The sequence below is a fragment of the Portunus trituberculatus genome, chromosome 20 (assembly GCF_017591435.1).
Source record: "Portunus trituberculatus isolate SZX2019 chromosome 20, ASM1759143v1, whole genome shotgun sequence".
Taxonomy (NCBI): Eukaryota; Metazoa; Arthropoda; class Malacostraca; order Decapoda; family Portunidae; genus Portunus; species Portunus trituberculatus.
Genome location: NC_059274.1, coordinates 9,170,324 through 9,194,921, shown reverse-complemented (window position 1 = coordinate 9,194,921; position 24,598 = coordinate 9,170,324). Strand labels below are relative to the sequence as shown.

At 44.1% G+C, this 24,598-nt stretch overlaps 1 protein-coding gene across 1 annotated transcript in view; it reads left to right on the top strand.

The window, feature by feature from the left end:
* The first annotated feature begins 451 nt into the window (after nucleotides 1-451).
* The window catches only part of LOC123506793, a 34,701-nt gene continuing 10,554 nt past the window's right edge, over nucleotides 452-24,598 (top strand). The window contains 9 exon segments of the mRNA XM_045259131.1: nucleotides 452-596; nucleotides 1,643-1,945; nucleotides 9,489-9,809; nucleotides 9,811-9,883; nucleotides 10,432-10,647; nucleotides 17,334-18,020; nucleotides 18,208-18,302; nucleotides 21,420-22,491; nucleotides 22,853-23,035. Of these exon segments, the coding sequence (XP_045115066.1) occupies nucleotides 1,749-1,945; nucleotides 9,489-9,809; nucleotides 9,811-9,883; nucleotides 10,432-10,647; nucleotides 17,334-18,020; nucleotides 18,208-18,302; nucleotides 21,420-22,491; nucleotides 22,853-23,035 (2,844 nt within the window). The 5' untranslated portion in view covers nucleotides 452-596; nucleotides 1,643-1,748.

Below are 24,598 nucleotides of genomic sequence, written 5' to 3'. Positions count from 1 at the left end.
CAACAAATTAATAGAGTGGAGGCTACCAGCCTCTCACTCACCATAGGATTAATGGATCAAATGATTTACCTACTGTACACAAATAAGCAAGTTGTAAGAGCAATAATGTGTATGTGACAATTGTTGGTCACATTCATATAATTTTGAGAGAGAAGCTGGCAGATTCCATCTTCTTCGTGTAATACATTGCTTATAATACAAATTAATCGAGTGTAATAAGAACTGGGTGCAAAATGTAAGACATCCCGGGAATGAGTCGGTACTAAAAGCAGCAGAGCGACGAAGAGTAGCAATCAACTTATATTTGTTATGGCTGTGCGCGTGATGGCCTCTTGCCTTCACCTTTACGCCACTTGCTTCTATCCTCGGGCATGTCATGGTGAGTCAATGTGGTAGCAGAGCAGCCTGAATGTAGCGGTCCTGATGGTGATGGTATAAGGGGCATGAGGACCATAGGGGCGGTGCGGTGGGGCGAGAAGTCTGGTAGAGGCAGTGAGGGGCCAGGCAGCAGGCAGCGCCCATCATGGTGGACAGCGGCACCTTACCTGCTCACTCGCTGCCTCCGCACACTCGTTGCTGTCGTCCCAGTTATTTTGGTAAAGGCTGATATAATTAGGCAATTCTTGAGAAGTGTTTCTCCAGCTGATAATGCAGCCTTTGTTAAACTATCGCGGGAGTCGTGAATGTCTTGGTAGCTCCCACTAAACACTTATGGAAAAAAAAAGTGGAGAGATGACGACGAAACGTTAATGTGTCGCAGCAGCAGCAGCAGTGTTGGCCAGTGTGTGTATGTGTGGGGCTGATGTTGCCTGAGCCAATATTGCGTCACGGTACAGACTGGCTTGGCGGGCAGTGTTATGAAGTAGTCTGTGTCTGGGGCTTACCTGGTTGGCTCCCTTGATTAATTAAAGTGTAGCACAAATAAGTATAAAGTTGATAGAACTAGAGGGGAACCCAGAGCTGCTAGTGTAACAGACCAAGATGTAAATAATTTGCAATAGGCTAAGTAGGTAATGACTGGATAGTGCACCATATAAAGCATTTGGATACAAAATGTAGGTAATTGTTCATCATATTTAAAAATCAGGTTTCACCAAGCACCATGTAGCAACCATTTAAAGGACTAACAAGACTGTTTAGGTGAGTTGAGCAGGCAGAGAATTCCAAAGAAGCATCTCTGGAAGATAAATGTGTTTCTTGGTTCCAGGTTGTGGTACATTGGGGACAGCTTGTAAGAGTGTCCCTGAGTGCCCACTGATGGGCAAGAACTGTCTCCAGGTGGATGGTTGATTGTGTGTGGAGTGTATTAAGGACATAGACCTGGGTACCACTACATATACAGTACACACACGTTATCTCCATAACAATATCAGGTTATCAGTTATCTGATAATTATTTTCTTGTTGTTAATTTATCAATTTATTTTCATTGTTGCAGCGACCTATGTATACATGCACACAGACACCATAGCCTGTGTGTAATTTTTTAGGTGAATATTTTGTGTATTTTTAGGTCTCAAGCTGCTTGTTATTGTTTAACAAACTATTTATCATTATTATTATTATTATTACCATCATCATAATTTTCCCCTTCCCTCTCCTCTGCCATGGTTTAAAAGTTGAAAATGTTTTCATATTGACAGGTAGCACATTGTGAAGCCAGTAGACAAGAGGGCCTTGAGGAGTAGTGAAGAGGAAAGGGAGAGAAAATATTGCAGCACCACCACCACCATCAAAAGCAGAAACACTATGGCAGATGAGTGTGTTGTATGTGGGGAAGCAGAGGAAGGAAAGCCCCTCTACAAGAAACTTGGTTCAGGAGAGTTCAATGTGGAGGTGATCACAGCACTCAAAGCCTTGCAGATGGTGAGCATTCCAGAAGCAGCCAAGAACACCAGCTACATTTGTTGGGACTGTGACGAGCTTATTGTGGAGCAGTATGATAGGTGAGTGTCTCATCTGGTGTTGCCTCAATCACTTTACACCAAATGCTTAGAAAATGTACGTTGCTTAATGATGACGTTGTTTAATGCTTATATATAGTGTAGGTGTGTGGATTCGTAAGGATAGAAATGTAGCTCTGCAAGATAACATGTTTCTCGTACATGACATACTTACCACATTTCATCACAGTACAGTGGTACCTTGAGATATGAGCTACCATTTGGTCATTTTTAATTTTTGAGATACGAGTAAAATTTTGAGATATAAGTCATGCATTGGGGATGTTACCGCTATAGTCGGTGGCTCGCCACATTGTTCTAGCCTCAACTGAGCTAGTATCTACATGTTTCCCATGGATCAATCTCATGCTCTGGGATTGTTCTTTTATCATTTTCACACTATTTACTGACCTTTTTTATTGTCTAAAAAAAGTGCAGTTTTAATTTATATTATACTCGTATGTTTACGTGTGAATGGTGCCTGCATCCTTTCCTCCCTCCCTCCTCCTCCTCTATCATTTACCATCATTAGCTGAATATGTGTGTCTCCAAGGTTAGAACACTAGATAAACTTTTGCTGTTATTTCATATGTTTTCATGCATTGATAAAGTATGCATGTGTATGTAACTGAAAAGACAAAACAAATTTATCCTATCTCCACCTACCACCTTATCACAGAGGGGAGAGGGAGGAAATGTAAACAAATCTCTACAGCAGTGCAGCCTCTATTTTCTCTCTCTCTCTCTCTCTCTCTCTCTCTCTCTCTCTCTCTCTCTCTCTCTCTCTCTCTCTCTCTCTCTCTCTCTCTCGCTTCATTCAGAATAGAGTTATAAGTGGAATGAAAGGCTGGGTTTGTTTTGATAGCTCAGTGAAGTGTATATATATATTCAGCCAGTCAACTCTCCATTAATGCAAGAGTTACGTTCCTGGAGACATCGCATTATTCACAATCACATTACTCAAATATAATTTTCTGTAGAAAACAATGGTAATAGAGGGGGGGGGGTTACATTCCTGGCCACCAGGAAAGTCTACCTATTTTGGGGATTTTGTCACTCAAACCATAAAAAAAGAAATTTATTGATACATCATGGAAACAATAAAAACTCATGTCCTCATTTTGTTAGCTTTGATGGTATGCAACATGCTCTCCCTCAGTCCTATCGCATGGACAATCATTGAGATATTTTCTTCTGTAGTACAGCAATCTAACACTTCCAACTTCTTTTAGATCATCATGGTCTTCCTTGGTTTCTTGGAATCATTTTCCTTTGAGGAGGTTGAAAGATGCTTAAATACCATAGTATAGGACAATAGGTGAGAAGGCAGAAACGATCCATTCACAGTGGCAGTTAGCTCCAGATTGAGGAGTGAGGTCTCATATATTATATATATATATATATATATATATATATATATATATATATATATATATATATATATATATATATAGGCAACCCACGTTTAACGAAGGGGTTACGTTCCTAAAAACACTCCGTTAAACTTCATTCATTCGAACCGATTATAACAAGTTTAACCCCTGATTTGAACTTCCATTGAGAGTAAGCAAAGCGAGAGTGCACCATAGTACAGTAAAAGGTTTAATGAAAGTAAAAATTATGAAGTTAAACATTTAGGTAGTTTAATTTAAGTCATTATAATGTACACTAATGTATGTATGTATGTAACTTTATAATGTTGATGATCTTAACTATATGAAGGGAGGAAGAGTGAAACGGGAAAGACACTAACCGGCAACCTGTGGAATATAAACAAAGTGCGCATCATTGTACTGCATACAAAACTTATGTACCACATTTCCACAAGGCTTTCCATTTTATCCATTGTAGAGTCACGAGTTCAGGTGGTTCTTTTAGCTTGCGAGGAAGATACAGCCTCACCAGCCTTCTTAATAGAGTCTGCTGACTTGAAAATAGAGACAGTATAATATGGAGTCAAGATAGTGGCCAGCACTGCTATAGTTTTCTGGCCTCTCTCATGTCTGTGAATAATATCTAGCTTCATTTGGAGAGTAAGAGACTTCCTGGTCTTCTTACGAACACTAGGCCAATTCCAGGGCATTTTAGTGGTAAGTTGAGCTAGGGAAGACAAGCTGCTGCTGACGCTGTTATGTTTTGACTGGGGAGTGAATGTTGTGCGTGTTGTCCACGAGAGGCTTGATCTTGATCTTGATCTTTATTCTATAGGGGTCTCAGGATTTTTCCTGAGGCAGGCCTTAGTACCAGCAGCTCCTGGTGTATTCAAAAGCCTGTCAGCTTGCGTGATATGGTGGGGCTTTCAAATTTGGAAAAAAATTACCTGGATAAAACTTCGTTAAAGCGAGTTTGGTGTTCGTTAAACGAGCAGATAGTAGTAAATTGAAACCTTCGTTGTAGCGAAATTTCGTTGTGTAAACCTGCGTTAAACGGGGGTTGCCTGTATATATATACATATTTATATATTTATATATATACACATACAAGCAGTCCCCACTTAACGAACGGGTTACGTTCCTAAAAAAACGTTCGTCGTGTGAATTTTCGTTAAGCGAACCAATTATAACAAGTTTGACCCCTGACTTGAACTTCCATTGAGAGTAAACAAAGCAAGAGTGCATCATAGTACAGTAAAAGGTTTCATGAAAGTAAAAATTATGAAGTTAAACATTTAAGCAGTTTAATTTAAGACTAAGTCATTATAATGTACACTAATGTTTGTATGTAAGTAACTTTATAATGTTGATGATCTTAAATTTATGAAGGGAGGGAGAGTGGAGCAGGAAAGACAGTAGCCGGCAACCTGTGGAGTGTAAACAAAAGGCACATCATTGTACCTCATACAAAACTTAAATACAGGGGATCCTCGCAATTCAACGGGGTTAGGGGTGTTTTTCATCGGTCGAATCAGCGTTTATTCAAATTGTGAAGCAGATTTTCCCATAAGATACAGGTAACTCGATTTACACGATAGATACATCCCAAGAGGCATCACGTATATCAAAATTCGCGTAAAACAAACATGTAATTCTCATAAGAAATGATAGATAATAGGGGGGATGCGGGATGTGGTCCCAAAAAATCGTACAAAATACCGTACTTATTTGGCTAAATTAAATGTTTTTATTATTTACCATTCTAAATACTAGAAGTGTATTTAAAGTAAAGGGAAAAGCAAGAAATAATAAGAGAAAACAGCAAAACAAAGAATACATAAACACAACACTCACTGCATCACTGCCTTCACCACTCACACCACAGTCAGTCATTATCTTCCTCTGAGCTTTTCCACTTTATCAAAAATCCGCTTATCAAAAATAACCCCACATGCAGAAGAAGATATAGGACGTTTTGGGGCCATCTTGGTGAATTATAGACAGATTGAAGAGATTCTGTCTGTACTCAGTGCTGGCAGACTGCAAATGAGGCACGAGAAGAGGAAGGAGCAGTGGAGCTCCCACCTATCAGCCAGCTGTGGAACTCTCTGGCACGCAGTTTGAAATTGCATCTGGCACTCAGTTTGAAAATGCAGTTGGGCCAAATTGTGTATAACCAAACCAATCGCACAAATTAAATTAATTATATATATATATATATATATATATTTTTTTTTTTTTTTTTTTTTTGTGTGTGTGTAATAAAAAAAACACGTAAATTAAACACGTATAAATCGAGAGTTACCTGTGCTTAAGAATTAGCGGGGATAGGGCCCAACCTCCAGCCTAGAACCCCCAAAACATCACTATAACCTCTAAAAACACTAACTTAGACTAATTCAGTATTATTAAAGGCTTCATTTATATCTAACTTTTTTTATTAAACACATTAGGGAGCTTTGCAGTACATTTTTGGAAATAAAAACACTTGCAGCAGTCTCGCGGTACTTGTCCCTGTTCTTCCAAATTGATGATACTGTTGATCTAGAGACACCCATTTGCGCTGCAACTACACTGTGAGCTATACCTGCCTCACACTTTCTTATCTTTGAAAGGCAAGAAATTGTGCTTCTTTGGGCTGGGGCTGGAAGTGTCTTTGCACGAAATGGTCTAAGTGGTGTGGAGGCAGGAGGTGGAACAGCGGAGCGTGGCCTGCATGGACAATGCCTGGGGAGAGAGACACAGAGGAAGCAAACGGTCGAATCACGAGGATCCCCTGTACCATATTTCCACAAGGCTTTTCATTTTATCCATTGCAGAGTCACGAGTTCGAGTGGTTCTTTTAACTTACAAGGAAGATATGGTCTTACCAGCTTTCTTAATAGAGTCTGCTGACTTGAAAATAGTAGAGACAGTAGATGGAGTCAAGCCATGGTGGCAAGCAATGCTATTAGTTTTCTCACCTCTTGTATCTGTGAATAACATCCAGCTTCACTTTGAGAGTAAGAGACTTCCTGGTCTTAGCAACACTAGGCGACATTGCAGGGCTGGTTGCAGGGCGTTTTGGTGGCATCTTGAGCGAGGGAAGACAAGCTGCTGCTGACGCTGTTATTGTTTTGAACAAAGAGCGGGGAAGGGTAGGGGAGTGAGCGGTGCGCGTTTTGTCCAGGAGAGGCGCTGGTGTATTCAAAAGCCTGTCGTCTTGCGTGATACGGCGGGACTTTCAAACTTGGAAAAAATTACCTGGATGAAATTTCCTTAAAGCGAGTTTGGTGTTCGTTATATGAGCAGATGGTAGGAAAAGGAAACGTTCGTTGTAGCAAAATTTTGTGGTGTGAAGGTTCATTAATCAGGGGTTGCCTGTATATATATATATATACAGGCAACCCCCGCATAACAAAGATTCACACAACGAAGATTTCATTTTACTACCATCTGCTCGTTTAATGAACACCAAACTCGCTTTAACGAAGTTTTATCCAGGTAATTTTTTCCAAGTTTGAAAGTACCGCCATATCACGCAAGCCGACAGGCTTTTGAATACACCAGCGCCTCTCCTGGACAACACACGCACCACTTGCTCCCCATGTTCAAAACAATAACAGCGTCATCAGCAGCTCGTCTTCCCTCACTCAACTTACCACCAAAACGCCCTGCAATGTCACCTAGCGTTGTTAAGAAGACCAAGAAGTCTCTTACTCTCAAAGTGATGCTGGAATATTCACAGACACAAGAGAGGCGAGAAAACTAATAGCATTGCTCACCACCATCTTGATTCCATCTACTGTCTCTACTATTTTCAAGTCAGCAGACTCTATTAGAAGTCTGGTGAGACCATATCTTCCTTGCAAGCTAGAAGAACCACCTGAACTCGTGACTCTATAATGGATAAAATGGAAAGCCTTGTGGAAATGTGGTACATAAGTTTTGTATGTGATACAATGATGCGCCCTTTGTTTACATTCCACAGTTTGCCAGTTAGTGTCTTTCCCGCTCCACTCTCCCTCCCTTCATAAATTTAAGATCATCAACATTATAAAGTTACGTACATACATACATCTGTGTACATTATAATGACTCAAATTAAACTGCCTAAATGTTCAACTTCATAATTTTTACTTTCATTAAACCTTTCACTGTACTATGATGCACTCTTGCTTTATTTACTCTCAATGGAAGTTCAAGTCAGGGGTTAAACTTGTTATAATCAGTTCGCTTAACAAAGTTTCACTTAACGAAGGTTTTTTTTAGGAACGTAACCCCTTCGTTAAGCGGGGGTTGCCTGTGTGTATATATATATATATATATATATATGTGTGTGTGTGTGTGTGTGTGTGTGTAAAGTTATGTTCGCAAAACAATATTTCTATTAGCTTTTTACAAGCCTTACAACGAAGAAAGGATTGTTTTGTAATGCGCAAAGTGAAATCTTGCATGGAACATGGAAAACAAAGCAGGTGATGAGGATATATTTGTGATCAGTGGCAGCCATTTCTTTTTGTGACCCCCTTTATGTCATGTGTTGATTTTACCACAATACTTGTGTTTCTGCCCCTCTATTGTTTGTTGTAATGGATATTATATCTTTATATTTATATACAATCATGCCATGAAGATCATCTTGACTCCATGGCACTGAGTGACAGTTCAGAGAGACTGATGCTGAACGTCACATCACAAAACAATCTTTTCTTGGTGGTAATGGTTGTAGAAAACTAATAGAAACATAAATGTATATATAAGACTGTGACAACTATTGGGGAGGTGGTTTTACTGGCAACCTGCTAGCAACCTCATTACCATGGCAACAATGTCTCCCTATGTGTCCATAGATACCATTTCACAGCCAGAAGTCACTCCACTCATTAAGTTTCTTTGATTCCAGCCGGGTATGGTTCCCACCTGAAGCAGCATAGGTGCAATGACATCAAGTCAAATTAACCTGCGATAAATTGAATAAATCGTATTATTTAATTATATCCGTGAATATCAAGTTGCATTAAATTGAAATCGTTTTATCCTATATCTGGGATCAGGGGCCTCTGTGATGTCCAGGTTTTCATTATTTGTGTCCCCCACTGGGTGAACTGTGAGCTGAGTACTGATTGCCTCTCCCCAAATCTAAACTGGAGGCTGTGGATTTGTAGCCCTGGGCATTAACCACTGCACCATTGAAGCACTGGTGTTTGATGTGATCACATTTTTTTCTGTGTTATGGGACCTGTTTCACAGGTGATGATATCCAGAGATGATGTGTGTTTTGTATGTATGATTGTAATTTTTGTTGATTTAACAATATGCTTGTGTGCTCTGTGTTGATAAGCAGGTTGTTAATGTTTCTATAAAGGTCTAATGGTGGCTGTATTAACCAGTGGAGCCTTAGGCTTGATTCACATTATCACTCCGGTCTAGCTCCAGTCACAGTCCTGGTGCATTCACACATCCGCTCTGCTCTCGCTCCACTGTGGCTCCCATCATTTCCTCCCTCTCAACACCATTGGAAGTCATGTGTGACTTTTCTTGAGCCGATTTGGCAATAATAGCCATAGCACTTGATGAAGAAGAAAGAAAACAAAGTAAGAAAAGAAGATGGTGGGTTCATCCCTTGTTGCAGGAGAGGAAGAATGAAGGAGAATTCCACACTTTATTTTCTTGTCTTATTGATGATGAGAGTAAATTTGACAGCCACTTCAGAATGAACATTGGAACATTTGAGAAAATTCTATCAAAAATTGAATATCTGAAAAAGGAAAAGTGGTTTTATAATAATTTACCTAGGTTTTGCATGATCCCATTGTGTTTTCTTTTCATTATCCATGTTTTCATTAGAAAGGCAACAGGACAGGAGCGGAGTGGGACTGTGTTCACACCGGTGTGCTTGCTCCGCTCTCCTCTGTTTTTTTTTTTTTTTTTTTTTTTTTTTTATGTATTGGGAGCTAAGCAAGAGCAGAGTGAAAGCAGAGCATGAGCGCCAGTGTGAATGCTTCCATTGAAATGCATGTAACAATATTGGACTGAACTGTGAGCAGACAAGACTGAATCAAGCCTTAAGATCTACAGAATACAGCATATTGAGCCAGGACCTGTAATTCCTGTATGCTAGAACCAATGTGGAAGGATATGCTGTTGTTATCAGATACTGTAGGATGCTGAAGTCATACTATTCTACTCAGGTACCTTCGGGAGCAACAGGCAGCAGCAGTGGTACAGAAGCAGTCAAAGAAGCAGCAGCAGCAGCAAAGCAAGAAAAAGAAAAAATCCAAACCAAGCAAACTGAAGCTGAAGATCTCCAAGGATGCCAAGAGAGAGAGTAAGTGGGGCATAAGCAAGCCTCAGCCACAGAAACAGAGCACCAAGAAGCCAGGCATTGTTGCTGATAGTAGCACCAGTACTGTTGCAACCACCCTCTCCAAAACTAAACGACTAGAACAGCAGCGTGCCACCAATGCTTACCATTCTTCCCATTGCCTTATGTGTGACAACAATTTTGAGACCGAGACGCATTTATCAACGCTTTTCCCTCAAGAACAGAATCAATGATGAAATGGACATTGCACAAGTGATGGAGGTATGTCCTATTGCTTGCTTATCTTTTTGTCAAAGCATCTAAAAGGAATTATTTAGTTTTATGGTATGTGTTTTCCTTGATTGATGTGATTTTAAAATATATTATTTAATGAATGTGCCGAATGTGCCATTTAAGAAGGTGAAGTAGTTAGGGATGGTAAGAGAATAGAGGAAGTGAGTGAGTATCTGGGAACAATGCTAGATAAACATGGTGATATGCATATAGAGGTAATGTTGTGAAAGGGAAACAGGTCAGGATTTGCAAAAGTCTTGAAATGAAGAAAAGTGTCTTTTGGATCTGAGGAGAGGTTAAAGTACTAACCTTTACTTCCAGATCAGAAAACTGAAAATGGATTATGGCACAACAATTGAGAGGGTGCTTTGGAAATTAACCATCTGAATATATAAAGTGACAAGATGGGGAAGTGAGGGCACTAAAAATGTGTCTGAGAGATGTGGTATGAGTATGTCTGCAACTATGATAGACTTTGAAATGGTGAAATGGATAAAAAGAAACACCCATATTTTAATATCACCTATCTTCCTCAGGTACTAGGCTTAGCAAGACACGTTGCTCCTGAATTGAAGGCACGCAGGTTTGTGTGCAACCCTTGCTTCTTTATCATCCGCCGCAACTACAAGGACAAACTAATGAAGGAGGTGTCAGAGGATGCCAAAACTATACCCTTGTCTCCAGCCATAAGTAACCTCAGCTCTCAGGGAACCATTCACCGCGCCACCACCGAGGAGCATGCTGCCGAGATTGTGAGTGTTGCACTGGGGAGGAAGAAAAGGCTGTGTGTGAGTGTTGCACTGGGGAGGAAGAGAAGGCTGTGTGTGAGTGTTGCACTGGGGAGGAAGAGAAGGCTGTGTGAGTGTTGCATTGGGGAGGGAAGGATGGCTGTGTGTGGGTGTTGCACTGGGGAGGGAGGGAAGGCTATGTGTGAGGGTTGCACTGGGGAGGAAGAGAAGACTGTGTGAGTGTTGCAATGGGGAGGAAGAGAAGGCTGTGTGTGAGTGTTTCATTGGGGAGGGGGAAGGCTGTGTGTGGGTGTTGCACCGGGGAGGGAGGGAAGGCTGTATGTGAGTGTTGCATTGGGGAGGGAGGGAAGGCTGTGTGTGGATGTTGCACCGGGGAGAGAGGGAAGGCTGTGTGTGGGTGTTGCACTGGTGAGGGAAGGAAGGCTGTGTGTGGGTGTTGCACAGGGAGGAAGGGAAGGCTGTGTGTGGGTGTTGCACTGGGGAGGAAGAAGGCTGTGTGAGTGTTGCATTGGGGTGGGGGGAAGGCTGTGTGTGGGTGTTGCACTGGGGAGGAAGAGGAGGCTGTGTGAGTGTTGCACTGGGGGGAGGGGGGAAGGCTGTGTGTGGGTGTTGCACTGGGGGGGGGAGGGAAGGCTGTGTGTGGGTGTTGCACTGAGGAGGAAGAGAAGGCTGTGTGTGAGTGTTGCACAGGGGGAAGGGAAGGCGGTGTGTGGGTGTTGCACTGGGGAGGAAGAGAAGGCTGTGTGTGAGTGTTGCACTGGGGAGGAAGAGAAGGCTGTGTGTGTGTTGCACTGGGGAGAGAGGGAAGGCTGTGTGTTGGTTTTGCACTGGGGAGGAAGAGAAGGCTGTGTGTGAGTGTTACACGGTGGGGAAGGGAAGGCTGTGTGTGGGTGTTGCACTGGGGAGGAAGAGAAGGCTGTGTGAGTGTTGCATTGGGGTGGGGGGGAAGGCTGTGTGTGGGTGTTCCACTGGGGAGGAAGAAGGCTGTGTGAGTGTTGCACTGGGGGAGGGGGGAAGACTGTGTGGGTGTTGCACTGGTGGGGGGAGGGAAGGCTGTGTGTGGGTGTTGCACTGGGGAGAAAGAGAAGACTGTGTGAGTGTTGCACTGGGGAGGGAGAGGAGGCTGTGTGTGGGTGTTGCACTGGGGAGGGAGGGGAGGCTGTCTGTAGGTGTTGCACTGGGGAGGAAGAGAAGGCTGTGTGTGAGTGTTCCACTGGGGAGGGAGGGGAGGCTGTCTGTGGGTGTTGCACTGGGGAGGAAGAGAAGACTGTGTGAGTGTTGCACTGGGGAGGGAGAGGAGGCTGTGTGTGGGTGTTGCACTGGGGAGGAAGAGAAGACTGTGTGAGTGTTGCACTGGGGAGGGAGGGGAGGCTGTCTGTGGGTGTTGCACTGGGGCGGGAGAGGAGGCTGTGTATGGGTGTTGCACTGTGGAGGGAGAGAAGGCTGTGTGTGGGTGTTGCACTGGGGAGGGAGGGGAGGCTGTCTGTGGGTGTTGCACTGGGGAGGAAGAGAAGGCTGTGTGTGAGTGTTGCACTGGGGAGGGAGGGGAGGCTGTCTGTGGGTGTTGCACTGGGGAGGAAGAGAAGACTGTGTGAGTGTTGCACTGGGGAGGGAGGGAAAGCTGTGTGTGGGTGTTGCACTGGGGGGGGAGGGAAGGCTGTGTGTGGATGTTGCACTGGGGAGGGAAGGAAGGAAGGCTGTGTGTGGGTGTTGTACCGGGGAGGGAGGGAAGGCTTTGTGTGGGTGTTTCATTGGGGAGGGAGGGAAGGCTGTGTGTGGGTGTTGCACCAGGGAGGGAGGGAAGGCTGTGTTTGGGTGTTGCACCGGGGAGGGAGGGAAGGCTGTGTGTGGGTGTTGCACTGGGGAGGGAAGGAAGGCTGTGTGTGGGTGTTGCATTGGGGAGGGAGGGAAGGCTGTGTGTGGGTGTTGCACTGGAGAGGGAAGGAAGGCTGTGTGTGGGTGTTGCACCGGGAGGAGGGAAGGCTATTTGTGAGTGTTGCACTGGGGAGGAAGAGAAGGCTGTGTGTAATTATTGCACTGGGGAGGAAGAAAAGGCTGTGTGTAAGTATTGCACTGGGGAGGGAGGGAAGGCTGTGTGTGAGTGTTGCACTGGGGAGGAAGAGAAGGCTGTGTGTGAGTGTTGCACTGGGGAGGGAGGGAAGGCTGTGTGTGTGTGTTGCACTGGGGAGGAAGAGAAGGCTGTGTGTGAGTGTTGCATGGGAGGGAAGGGAAGGCTGTGTGTGAGTGTTGCACTGGGGAGGAAGAGAAGGCTGTGTGAGTGTTGCACATGGGGGAAGGGAAGGCTGTGTGTGAGTGTTGCACTGGGGAGGAAGGGAAGGCTGTGTGTGAGTGTTGCACATGGGGGAAGGGAAGGCTGTGTGTGAGTGTTGCACTGGGGAGGAAGGGAAGGCTGTGTGTGAGTGTTGTACGGGGCAGAAGAGAAGGCTGTGTGTGAATGTTTCACTGGGGAGGAAGAGAAAGCTGCGTGTGAGTGTTGCAATGGGGGGGAGGGAAGGCTGTGTGTGGGTGTTGCACTGGGGAGGAAGAGAAGGCTGTGTGAGTGTTGCACTGGGGGGAGGGGAGGGAAGGCTGTGTGTAAGTGTTGCACTGGGGAGGGAGGGAAGGCTGTGTTTGAGTGTTGCATGGGGGGGAAGGGAAGGCTGTGTGTGAGTGTTGCACTGGGGAGGAAGAGAAGGCTGTGTGTGAGTGTTGCACTGGGGAGGAAGGGAAGGCTGTGTGTCAGTGTTGCACTGGGGAGGAAGAGAAGGCTGTGTGAGTGTTGCATTGGGGTGGGGGGGAAGGCTGTATGTGGTTGTTGCACTGGGGAGGAAGAGAAGGCTGTGTGAGTGTTGCACTGGGGGGAGGGGGGAAGGCTGTGTGTGGGTGTTGCACTGCGGAGGAAGGGAAGGCTGTGTGTGGGTGTTGCACTGGGGAGGAAGAGAAGACTGTGTGAGTGTTGCACTGGGGAGGGAGAGGAGGCAGTGTATGGGTGTTGCACTGTGGAGGGAGAGAAGGCTGTGTGTGGGTGTTGCACTGGGGAGGGAGGGGAGGCTGTCTGTGGGTGTTGTACTGGGAAGGAAGAGAAGGCTGTGTGTGAGTGTTGCACTGGGGAGGGAGGGGAGGCTGTCTGTGGGTGTTGCACTGGGGAGGAAGAGAAGACTGTGAGTGTTGCACTGGGGAGGGCGAGGAGGCTGTCTGTGTGTGTTGCACTGGGGAGGAAGAGAAGACTGTGTGAATGTTGCACTGGGTAGGGAGGGAAGGTTGTGTGTGGGTGTTGCTCTGGGGGGGAGGGAAGGCTGTGTGTGGATGTTGCACTGGGGAGGGAAGGAAGGCTGTGTGTGGGTGTTGCACCGGGGAGTTAGGGAAGGCTTTGTGTGGGTGTTTCATTGGGGAGGAAGGGAAGGCTGTGTGTGGGTGTTGCACTGGGAGGAGGAAGGCTGTGTGTGGGTGTTGCACTGGGGAGGGAGGGAAGGCTGTGTGTGGGTGTTGCACTGGGGAGGGAAGGAAGGCTGTGTGTGGGTGTTGCACTGGGGGAGGAGAAGGCTGTGTGTGGTGTTGCACTGGGGAGGAAGGAGGCTGTGTGTGGGTGTTGCACTGGGGAGGAGGAAGGCTGTTTGTGAGTGTTGCACTGGGGAGGAAGAGAAGGCTGTGTGTGTGTTGCACTGGGGAGGAAGAGAAGGCTGTGTAAGTGTTGCACTGGGGAGGAGGGAAGGCTGTGTGTGAGTGTTGCACTGGGGAGGAAGAAGGCTGTGTGAGTGTTGCACTGGGGAGGAAGAAGGCTGTGTGAGTGTTGCACTGGGGGGGAAGGAAGGCTGTGTGTGAGTGTTGCACTGGGGAGGAAGAGAAGGCTGTGTGTGAGTGTTGCACAGGGGGGAAGGGAAGGCTGTGTGTGAGTGTTGCACTGGGGAGGAAGAGAAGGCTGTGTGTGAGTGTTGCACCGGGGGGAAGAGAAGGCTGTGTGTGAGTGTTGCACTGGGGAGGAAGAGAAAGCTGTGTGTGAGTGTTGCACAAGTGGGGAGGGAAGGCTGTGTGTGGGTGTTGCACTGGGGAGGAAAAGAAGGCTGTGTGAGTGTTGCATTGGGGTGGGGTGGAAGGCTGTGTGTGGGTGTTGCACTGGGGAGGAAGAGAAGGCTGTGTGAGTGTTGCACTGGGGGGGGGAAGGCTGTGTGTGAGTGTTGCACTGGGGGGAGGGAAGGCTGTGTGTGGGTGTTGCACTGGGGAGGAAGAGAAGGCTGTGTGTGAGTGTTGCACTGGGGAGAGAGGGAAGGCTGTGTGTTGGTGTTGCACTGGGGAGGAAGAGAAGGCTGTGTGTGAGTGTTGCACTGGGGAGGAAGAGAAGGCTGTGTGTGAGTGTTGCACTGGGAGGAAGAAGGCTGTGTGTGAGTGTTGCATGGGAGGAAGGAAGGCTGTGTGTGGGTGTTGCACTGGGAGGAAGAGAAGGCTGTGTGAGTGTTGCACTGGGGAGGAAGAAGGCTGTGTGTGAGTGTTGCACTGGGGAGAGAGGGAAGGCTGTGTGGGTGTTGCACTGGGAGGAAGAAGGCTGTGTGTGAGTGTTGCACTGGGAGGAAGAGAAGGCTGTGTGTGAGTGTTGCACTGGGGAGAGAGGAAGGCTGTGTGTTGGTGTTGCACTGGGAGGAAGAGAAGGCTGTGTGTGAGTGTTGCAGTAGGGGAAGGGAAGGCTGTGTGGGTGTTGCACTGGGGAGGAAAGAAGGCTGTGTGAGTGTTGCACTGGGGAGGAGGGGAGGCTTTTGTTTTTTTTACAAGGGCACTGGCCAAGGCAAACACAGTGTTGGAAAAAAAAAAATCCCGCTGGTTGCCAGGCCCTGTTAAAAAGAAAAGTAGAAAAGAAAAACAGAAAAATCTAAAAGGAGGGTCCAGTTAACGTAAGAGGTGTCTTGACACTCCTCTTTTGAAAGAGTTTAAGTCATAGGCAGGTGGAAATACAGACACAGGTAGAGAGTTCCAGAGTTTACCATAGAAAAATTTCATATTGCCTTGAAAATCGAAGATATTTTAAGATAGGAATAGCATCAGTAGATGGGGCAGCGATCGCTCGGCTACCTGCATCCAAGAACATTGAGCCCGTGTGTGTGTTGTTCCTTTTTTTTTTTTTACATTACAAGGGCACTGGCCAAGGGAAAACAAAGTGTTGGAAAAAAAATCCCGCTGGTTGCCAGGCCCTGTTAAGAGGAAACAAAAACAAAAAATCTAAAAGGAGGGTCCAGTTAACGTAAGAGGTGTCTTGACACTCCTCTTTTGAAAGAGTTTAAGTCATAGGCAGGTGGAAATACAGACACAGGTAGAGAGTTCCAGAGTTTACCAGTGTAGGGAATGAAGGAGTGAAGATACTGGTTAACTCTTGCATTAGGAAGATGGACAGAATAGGGATGAGAAGAAGTAGAGAGTCTTGTGCAGCGAGGCCGCAGGAGGGGGAAGGCATGCAGTTAGCAAGTTCAGAAGAGCAGACAGCATGAAAACAGCGGTAGAAGACAGATAAAGATGCAACATTGCGGCGGTGACTTAAAGAATCAAGACAGTCAGTTAGAGGAGAAGAGTTGATAAGACGAAAAGCTTTAGATTCCACCTTGTTTAGTAAAGCTGTGTGTGGATCCCCCAGACATGAGAGCCATACTCCATACACGGGCGGATAAGGCCCTGTACAGAGCAAGCAGCTGGGAGGAGAGAAAATGGACGAAGACGCCATAGGACACCTAACTTCTTGGAAGCTGATTTAGCAAGAGTAGAGATGTGAAATTTCCAGTTTAGATTTTTAGTGAAGGATAGACCGAGTGTGTTTAATGTAGAGGAGAGGGAAGTTGAGTGTTATTGAAGAAGAGAGGATAGTTGTCTGGAAGGTTATGTCGAGTAGATAGTTGTAGAAATTGAGTTTTTGAGGCATTGAACAAAACCAGGTTTTCTCTGCCCCAATCAGAAACAAGTGAAAGATCAGAAGTTAGGCGTCCTATAGCATCTCGCCTTGAGTCATTTAATTGTTGTTGGGTTGGGCGTCTGTTGAACGCTGTTGAATAATGCAGGGTGGTATCATCAGCATAGGAGTGGATAGGGCATTGAGTCAGATTTAGGAGATCATTGATGAATAATAGAAAGAGAGTGGGTGATAGGACAGAACCCTGTGGAACACCACTGTTGATAGTTTTAGGGGAAGAACTGTCTGTGGGTGTTGCACTGGGGAGGAAGAGAAGACTGTGTGAGTGTTGCACTGGGGAGGGAGAGGAGGCTGTGTGTGGGTGTTGCACTGGGGAGGGAGGGATGGCTGTGTGTGGTGTTGCACTGGGGAGGGAGGGAAGGTTGTGTGGGTGTTGCAATGGGGATAGAGGGAAGGCTTTGTGGGTGTTGCTGTTGAGGTGGAGGCCAGCCTTCTTCACTTGAGTTGCTAGAATCAGTGGAGGAAGTTAGTGCTCATGTAATGATGTTCCTGTATTATTAGTCTTTGTAGACATTACTGCAACAAGTACAGTAATGCATTTCATTGTTCTGTTCTACCCAAATTTTCTTGCTGTGGCCTGTTTCATACTGGGTTTTCTTGCTGACAGATCTTTTGCCTTTTTCTTTAGTACACAATAGTCTTATCTTCCTTAACATATCGTTCCACTAGTTTACATAACTGTATCTCCTTTATTTTGTGTGTGTGTGTCTACCGTATAGTAGTGAGTGGTTTTCTTTTCCAGGCCAAGTTGCTACCTCCTGACCTGGCCGAGTGTTATAAAATAGTGACTGAAAACCCAGTGAATGTAAGACAGGAGACACCAAGTGCTTCAGAGAAAGGTCTTGCTGATGGAAGTGGTTGTCAGATAGATGAAGAAGAGCAAGACTATGAGGAAGGGAAAAGAGAACAGGACAATGATGATGATGGTGGTGTGGTGGAGGAGGAGGAGGAGGAAGAAGAAGAAGAAGAAGAAGAAGAAGAAGAAGAAGAAGAAGAAGAAGAAGAAGAGGGAGCCTTACAAGTGTCCCAAGATGAACATGGTAATTACTTTATTGATATTCCTGACAAAGGGGACGCTTTAGAAAACAACAAAGTCCTCACTGAACAAGAGGAACAGGCAGCTGTTTTTCAGACTGCCCGGAGGAAGAAGAATGTATTGCTGCCGAGAAGGATGCACAAACACCTCTCCTTCAGTCCTCAGGCAACACCATACAAGCACACCAATGTCCCTGGTGAAGACAATGGGGAGAACAAGGCAGTGGAAGAGTACGAGAAGAGCTCATCCATCTCCATCTCAACAGTTCAGGATTGCAGCAGGAAGTGTAACATCTGTGGCATTACTATTACAGGCAAACCCTCTAGCTGGTGGCACACCCTTGCCAGTCCTCTGGATGGCTTGGAGACCATCAATGTCACCACTGCCCTCAAGGTAATGAAAAGCTATTTTTCTAAAGATATAATCAGAGCTCTGCCAAGTCTATAAAATGCTTTGTAATATCTTCCTTAGTATTTTGGCCACATGAAGTTTGAACACTTTTCAGTATAACGTTGATCATTCCCTAAATCATCTCTATCATATTGGTTGTGCACATTTGTGTTTTTGTTTTAATGACCAGTTGCTGGAGACTTGCTTGACCAGCCTCAGCCAGAGTATGCAGGAGGATCAATCTGTGTGTCTCCCTTGCTACACCAAAGTATCTACAGGAATGAAGTAAGTGTTCTGATATTAGACTGTTATGACTTGTATCATGTTCATTAGTGATGGGTGAAGGAAAAAGTCATGGGAACTTCAATCAGTAGTGTCAGTGATGGGAAGGCCATGCATGATAATACTGAACTCAAATTACTTAAAGAATAAGAAAAATTACTTATTCTTTCTTTCTTTATTTATTTATTCATTTATTTTTCTTATTTCATGTAGGAAAGGTGCTGGTACGGGCAACATAAATTACAATAAAAAACTACATAAACAAAAGTGTCAGCCAAAGCCACTGGATAAGTGTCTTGAAACTTTGTCCTTGAAAGAGCTAAAGTCATAGGAAGGTGGAAATACAAAAACAGGCAGGGAGTTCTAGAATTTACTTAAGAAGATGGATGATTGATTAGGAATATTGGTTAACTCTTGCATCAGAGAGGTAGACAGAATAGAGGTGAGAGAATGAAGAAAGTTTTATACAGGGAAGCCTGAAGAGGAAGGAAGGTATGCAGTTAGATCAGAAGAGCAGTTAGCATGAAAATGTTGGTATAATATAGCAAGAGCTGCAACATTGCTGGAATGAGAAAAAGGCTGAGGACAGGAGAGGAGTTGAGATAAGCTTTTGATTCCACTAGTGTTGGGCAGGACTCGGTAACTTGAGAACTCACGGTTCAGAGTCCACAGGCTGGCAGATTCATGGGAACCGATTCCAGAATCAATTCCGCTCTCCTCTGGGACTCGAGTGGAAAGCACATAGCAAATCCCAGACACTGGATTCGTCAGCACGTTGCTAGATGAATCCCAGTGTGAGGCAAGTCTGGGAATTGAGTTTAGTTCTCTCCTTGGACTCGAGTAGAAAGCACATAGCAAGTCTCAGACATTGGACTTGCCAGCGTGTTGCTAGACAAATTCCAGCACGAGGTGAGTCTGGGAACCAAGTTTCACTCTTTCCTTGGACTCGGGTAGACAGCACGTGGTGACTATCAGGCGCTGGATTCGCCAGGCACTGCCTTTAACGAGTCCCAGGGAGGCTGGGAGCCATGTGGCGTGTAGAGTTTTACCGATTCCCAAGTCGTGTAGATATTGAATGATTACTTTGCTTACTCTTTAGTTTCTCACACACAGGATTCTTTTAATAATACACGCTTGTTTATTTTTGTTATTTATAGCTGAACATAACTTTATAATTATATTTTTTATATATTTCCATATGTCAGTGATATACATAAACTAAGTTTTAATGCATTATTATATTCATTCAAAATTAAAATGAAGTAGAAGTTAAGGTAATAACAATTAAAATACGTTATAAGGGATAAGTCTAAAGTCTGCAGGTGGGCAATTTATGTTTAGGGTTAAGTCCATGAACTAAATTCCTGAATCCTTTCTTCCAGAACAGATAATGGTTGCAGGTCATTCACTATCATTCTGCTGACTACCAGTTCATCAAGTTCCTTTTTGCCCGAGTCATTTTTATAAGGCTAAGCTGAAGTAGACGACCTGGCAGCATTTTCAGACACGTCACATTCACTGCCCTCCTTTAGCTCAGCCTATCTCTAGGATGTCTTGTGCGGAAATATTTCAACATGTTGGAAGTACTACCACTAAACTTTACTGCATCTTTGCACACCAAGCATGTGACAGCGTCAGATGATGTTTGTTCCACATAGCCCTACACAGTTCAGTTTCTCTCGGGTATCATGGCTGACAAAAGCAAAGCTTGTTTTGTCACGTTTGCTTGAAAAAAAGTTAGATTACTGCACAAGTTTGATGATTACGTGATTTGTATATCTTTAACTGCGCGCTTGAAAAAGAAATGGAATTGGAAATTTAGATATATGATAATTTAAGAAAGGAGGAGTTGCAGAACAAGTGAATGAAGAGTAAGCTCATATGCATTGGAAAATGAGAGTAAATTGTCTTGTAGAGGAAACTGTCACAAACCTTCTATCTGGAGCAGTTTAGCCTATTATGAACTGTGTGTGAGATGGGCACCCAATATATATACCTACTTGTGATGTCACCAGACATCTGCTAATGAATACACAAAAAAAAGAAAATAGATTATGGGAACACTAAAGCAGAGCTGCTATTGGTCAGCTTGAGTGAAATTTATCTTTGACTTTCATGTAATTTCTTTGATATTCGTGCAGGGATTCATGCAATATCAGTAGGTTCTATTTCATTTTAGCAGTACTTTATCAATCGCATTTTGTTTTATAATTACTTCTTAAACACATTCCTTAATGATTGATATAATGAGGTGCCATACAAATTAAAAATCGCATGGACTCGGTTCCCAGACTTTGGACTTGGTTTCTTGTCAGCCATGACAGAATCGTCAGACTTGATTCCAGACTCATTTCCCGCCCACCCCTAGATTCCACCTTGTCAAAAAAAACTATGAGTGGAATATCCCTTACATAAGAAGCATACTCCATACATAAGCTCACCATTACAGAGTTAGCATTTGGGGCGTTGAGAAAAACTGACAAAGACGATTCAGAACACTTAACTTCATAGGATTTGTTTTAGCAAGAGATGATATGTGAGTTTTCCAGTTTAGATCATAAACAAAGGACAGATCAAGGATGTTCAGTGTAGAAAAGGAGGACAATTGGGTATCAATTGAAGGTTGTGTTGAGTTGATAGAGGGAGGTATCGAGTTTTTGAGGCATTAAACAATACAAAGCTTGCTCTGCCTCAATCAAAAGCCAGGCATTCTGTGGCTTCCCTGCATAATCTGCTTACTTTCTAAAGGGTTGGTTGTCTCAGAAAAGACATAGAAAAGTGCAGGGTGATATCATCAGCATAAAAGAGGATAGGGCAAGTTGTTTGGTTTATACTCATAATGAATAATAGGAAGAGAATGGGTGATAGAACAGAACCTTGAGAAATTTTAGTGTTGGTGGTTATGGTGACAGCAAGACGCAGTAATGTTATGTGGTGTGTTCACTTTAAAGTTAAGAAGATCAGTGTTGTCTGAGGAAACAGTTAATTAAAGCTATTTTAAAGTCATGGTTATTAGAGGAGGACAAGTCACAAAACTTAAGATCTGTTAGTGTGCAGGAGTGGAGTGGAGATACTTCTTCCTTGATCACTCCATGCTAATTCCGAATGCATTGCCGACAGGTCCCAGGTGGTGCAGAGGATTGCGCGCCACAAAAACATAGATGTTAGTGAAGTGAACCTGTCACGAGTGAAGGTGCGAATGGTGGCCAAGGAATGCCCGCAGCTGGGTGAAGTGTTTGGCCAACAGGAGAGGACCAGCAAAGCAGCCAAATCTTCAGAAATGGTGAGGTCAAGTGAGAGGTCAACAGAGAGCCATGCCCCCCAAGTCATTTCAGAGGAGAGTGGTGACGGTGAGAAGGAAAACATGGATATTGAGAAACACAGTCACAAGAGAAAACTTAGTGAAGAAAATGTATTCCCTGACAAAAAGAGGAAGTTGTGCGAAAGTGACGTGGATGTGACAACGGTTTTGAGTGTCCATGATGGCGAGGCAAAGTCCAGTCGGGATTATGCTAGTTCAAGTGCACTACCAGTCTTCTCTCCCAGAGGTGGCAAAAGGATTCATTGTTTTAGAGGAAGGAATGGAAGGTTTTTGAAAAAGGCAGTGACAGAGATGTTTAGTGTTGCAGAGGACCCACAGTCACAGCAGGTAGGGACTCTTGTCACTGGTGGCCATGAAGAGAAGACACCTGTGCTACAAGGATCTCCAGAAAGAGTGAAAAAAGCAAATAAAGAGTGCAAAGAGACAGAACCTTTGGTAATTCTGAAAGATCTCAAGTTTGTGTTGCCTCGAGAAGCTTTTAGTGGAAAGGCAGTGTCATCTCATAAGATAGAAAGCATCATGGAACCTTCAAGACTACTTTCATCTGAGCAGCCATTATCTTCTTGCAGTGAGCTAGACACTAACTCATCTCCTCTACAACTTGTCTTCAATGCCCTGTCTACCTACCATCCTCTGCCAAGTATCAGCAGAGAGATAGCTCCAGCAGCCAACACCCCAGAGCACGCACCTTCTAAAGTGAATGGCTGCTGTGTGGTGTGTGGTGTCAAATATTTGGTACCTCTCAGTTGTTGGCACAGCGTGGAGGAAAATATCCGGCCTCCTACGCTGCTGGTACCTGTCCGATGGGTGTGCATCTCTCTGGCTGTTCCCCTCCCTCAGGTCTCTACAGAGGATGCTCACCTTGCCAGGGTCAGTACTCACTCCTTTCAATCATCTGTATCCTTTTCATGTGTCCAGTTAATTCCTGAGTTTAGCACAAATACTGCCACAAAAATATTTTATCATAAAATATTAAAAAGTTCTGTCAATCTTGTAGACAAACCACACAGCTGCTCTACCAATATTAAGTTATGTATATTTAAGAGATTCAAAATATCACAAACTTTAGGTAGAAATGTCACATTTGATTGAATAGTTTCACATACCATTTCTCCCGGCAGTAGTAGTGGGAAATGTGTTTGCTACTCTTTTGTTAACCTTAATCAGATAGTTTACTTTTATTCACTTCTTCATTTCATTGTTTATGTATCAATTTATTTATTTACTTTAGGTGTGCAAGAGCTGCTTTGAGCGGCTTGGGGATCAGTTTGAAGTGTTTGTGAAGAGGAAGGTGGGAGAGTCATGTGGGCTGGAGGCTGAGGCTGTGGATTTGTCAGAATACTTGTTCACCTTCAACACGCAAACCATGAACCTGGAGGCTGACCCAAAGCAGCAGTCATACATTCATGAATTTGTGAGTACCTAATAGATCTTCTGCTCATGTCTATTAATATGTTTTCAGAATTTTTGAATGGAAATAAGTAGACATCCTGCACTTACAAGATAACTATTTTTTTTTTTTTTTTTTTTTTTTTTTTTTCCTCCTTCTGCACCTGTGTGACTGAGGAGTCCTGCTCACTTAATTTACTCTTTGTCTCCCAGGCTATGGAGCCAACTGTACTTCACTGGCTGACAAGTTTTTTGTATGGTGGAATGCCAACAGATATCAAACAATTTTAGGATTTTTCTTAATTTTTTGGGATGAATTGGCAGTATTCAGAATCAAAGTATCTGTTTTCTTTTTTAGTCCATAAATTGTGGAATAGGGTTTCAGTGGTCAATACTGGAACCTTCAGGTTGAAATGGTCATGATCCTGCTGGGCGGGGCTTGTGCCCTTGTCAGGTGGTTAGGTAGTCATGCTGTGGAGAAAAGTGGATGAAGATAAAGTACTCAAGAGTAGTTTTATGAGGCCTACCAGACTTGGAAAGTGGGGCAGGTGCAGTGGCTTCACCAGTGTCTTTGAAACACTGTACCAATCACTGTAGCACCAATCATTGTATTGTCCTCAACCTAACTCCTGTTTGAGTGGAAATAAATGGGAGATTGTGGCCAGCCTTGTGCAATGTAAGCATCTTATGTTTCTTCTTGCAGTAAATTTAGACATGATGAGAGGGTGGGAGGAAGCAAAATAGTAGTGCAGTTAGCCTTTGTCTGGCACAGCAGACCACTGACCACACTCTTCATATATCAGCTGAACAGCTAACTTGGTGACTCTCACACTTTTATGTTGTGGCCTATAGTGCCTGTAGGTTTTACTTGAAGAGTATGAGAAGCACTGTTCAGCTTCCACCCATTAGTGGTGCCGGCAATTTTATTTATAGTGGTATCCATATTGGGGCCCATATCACCACCCAAGCGTATCTTTGGTGTAACCACCTAGAACCTGGGTATCATGGTGACATGTAGGTAACTTTAAACCACTCGGCAAATGGCAAAGTATCTAGGTGGTACATAGTGGGATTCGAACCTAAGTGTGGATGTCTGCCCAATCCCACACTCACCACCTTATCCACTAAGCCACTGCCTCCCAAACTGGTGATGCCTGTGCTTGATAGAGTGTAGTAAGTTGCTATTTAATGTTACAAAATATCAGAACATCTTGCTTTCCTTGGAATGTAGTTGTGAACCTCAGTCACTGGAAATGACGTCGGTCCCACAGCATCAAGACTTTCCGAGCATACTGTGTGTTGACAGTGCCCACGGAAAGTCACTGCTTCCACAAATGAGTTGTTCCTAGTTTATCTTCCAGGACCATGCAAAATTGATCATAGCAATTAGCTAAGAAAAATCAGGAGAAACAATTATCATAAGCAAATTATTTTGCATTTAAATTGAAAAATCCTAATTTAATGAACCATAGAAGTATGAAAAATTTTGAGGTTAAGAGAAAAGAGTGGACCTTTGTTTATTTTCTTATATCCAAGATTGTAATTTTTATTGGCACTCATTAGGGAAAGTATGAAGTTTAGAAATGTG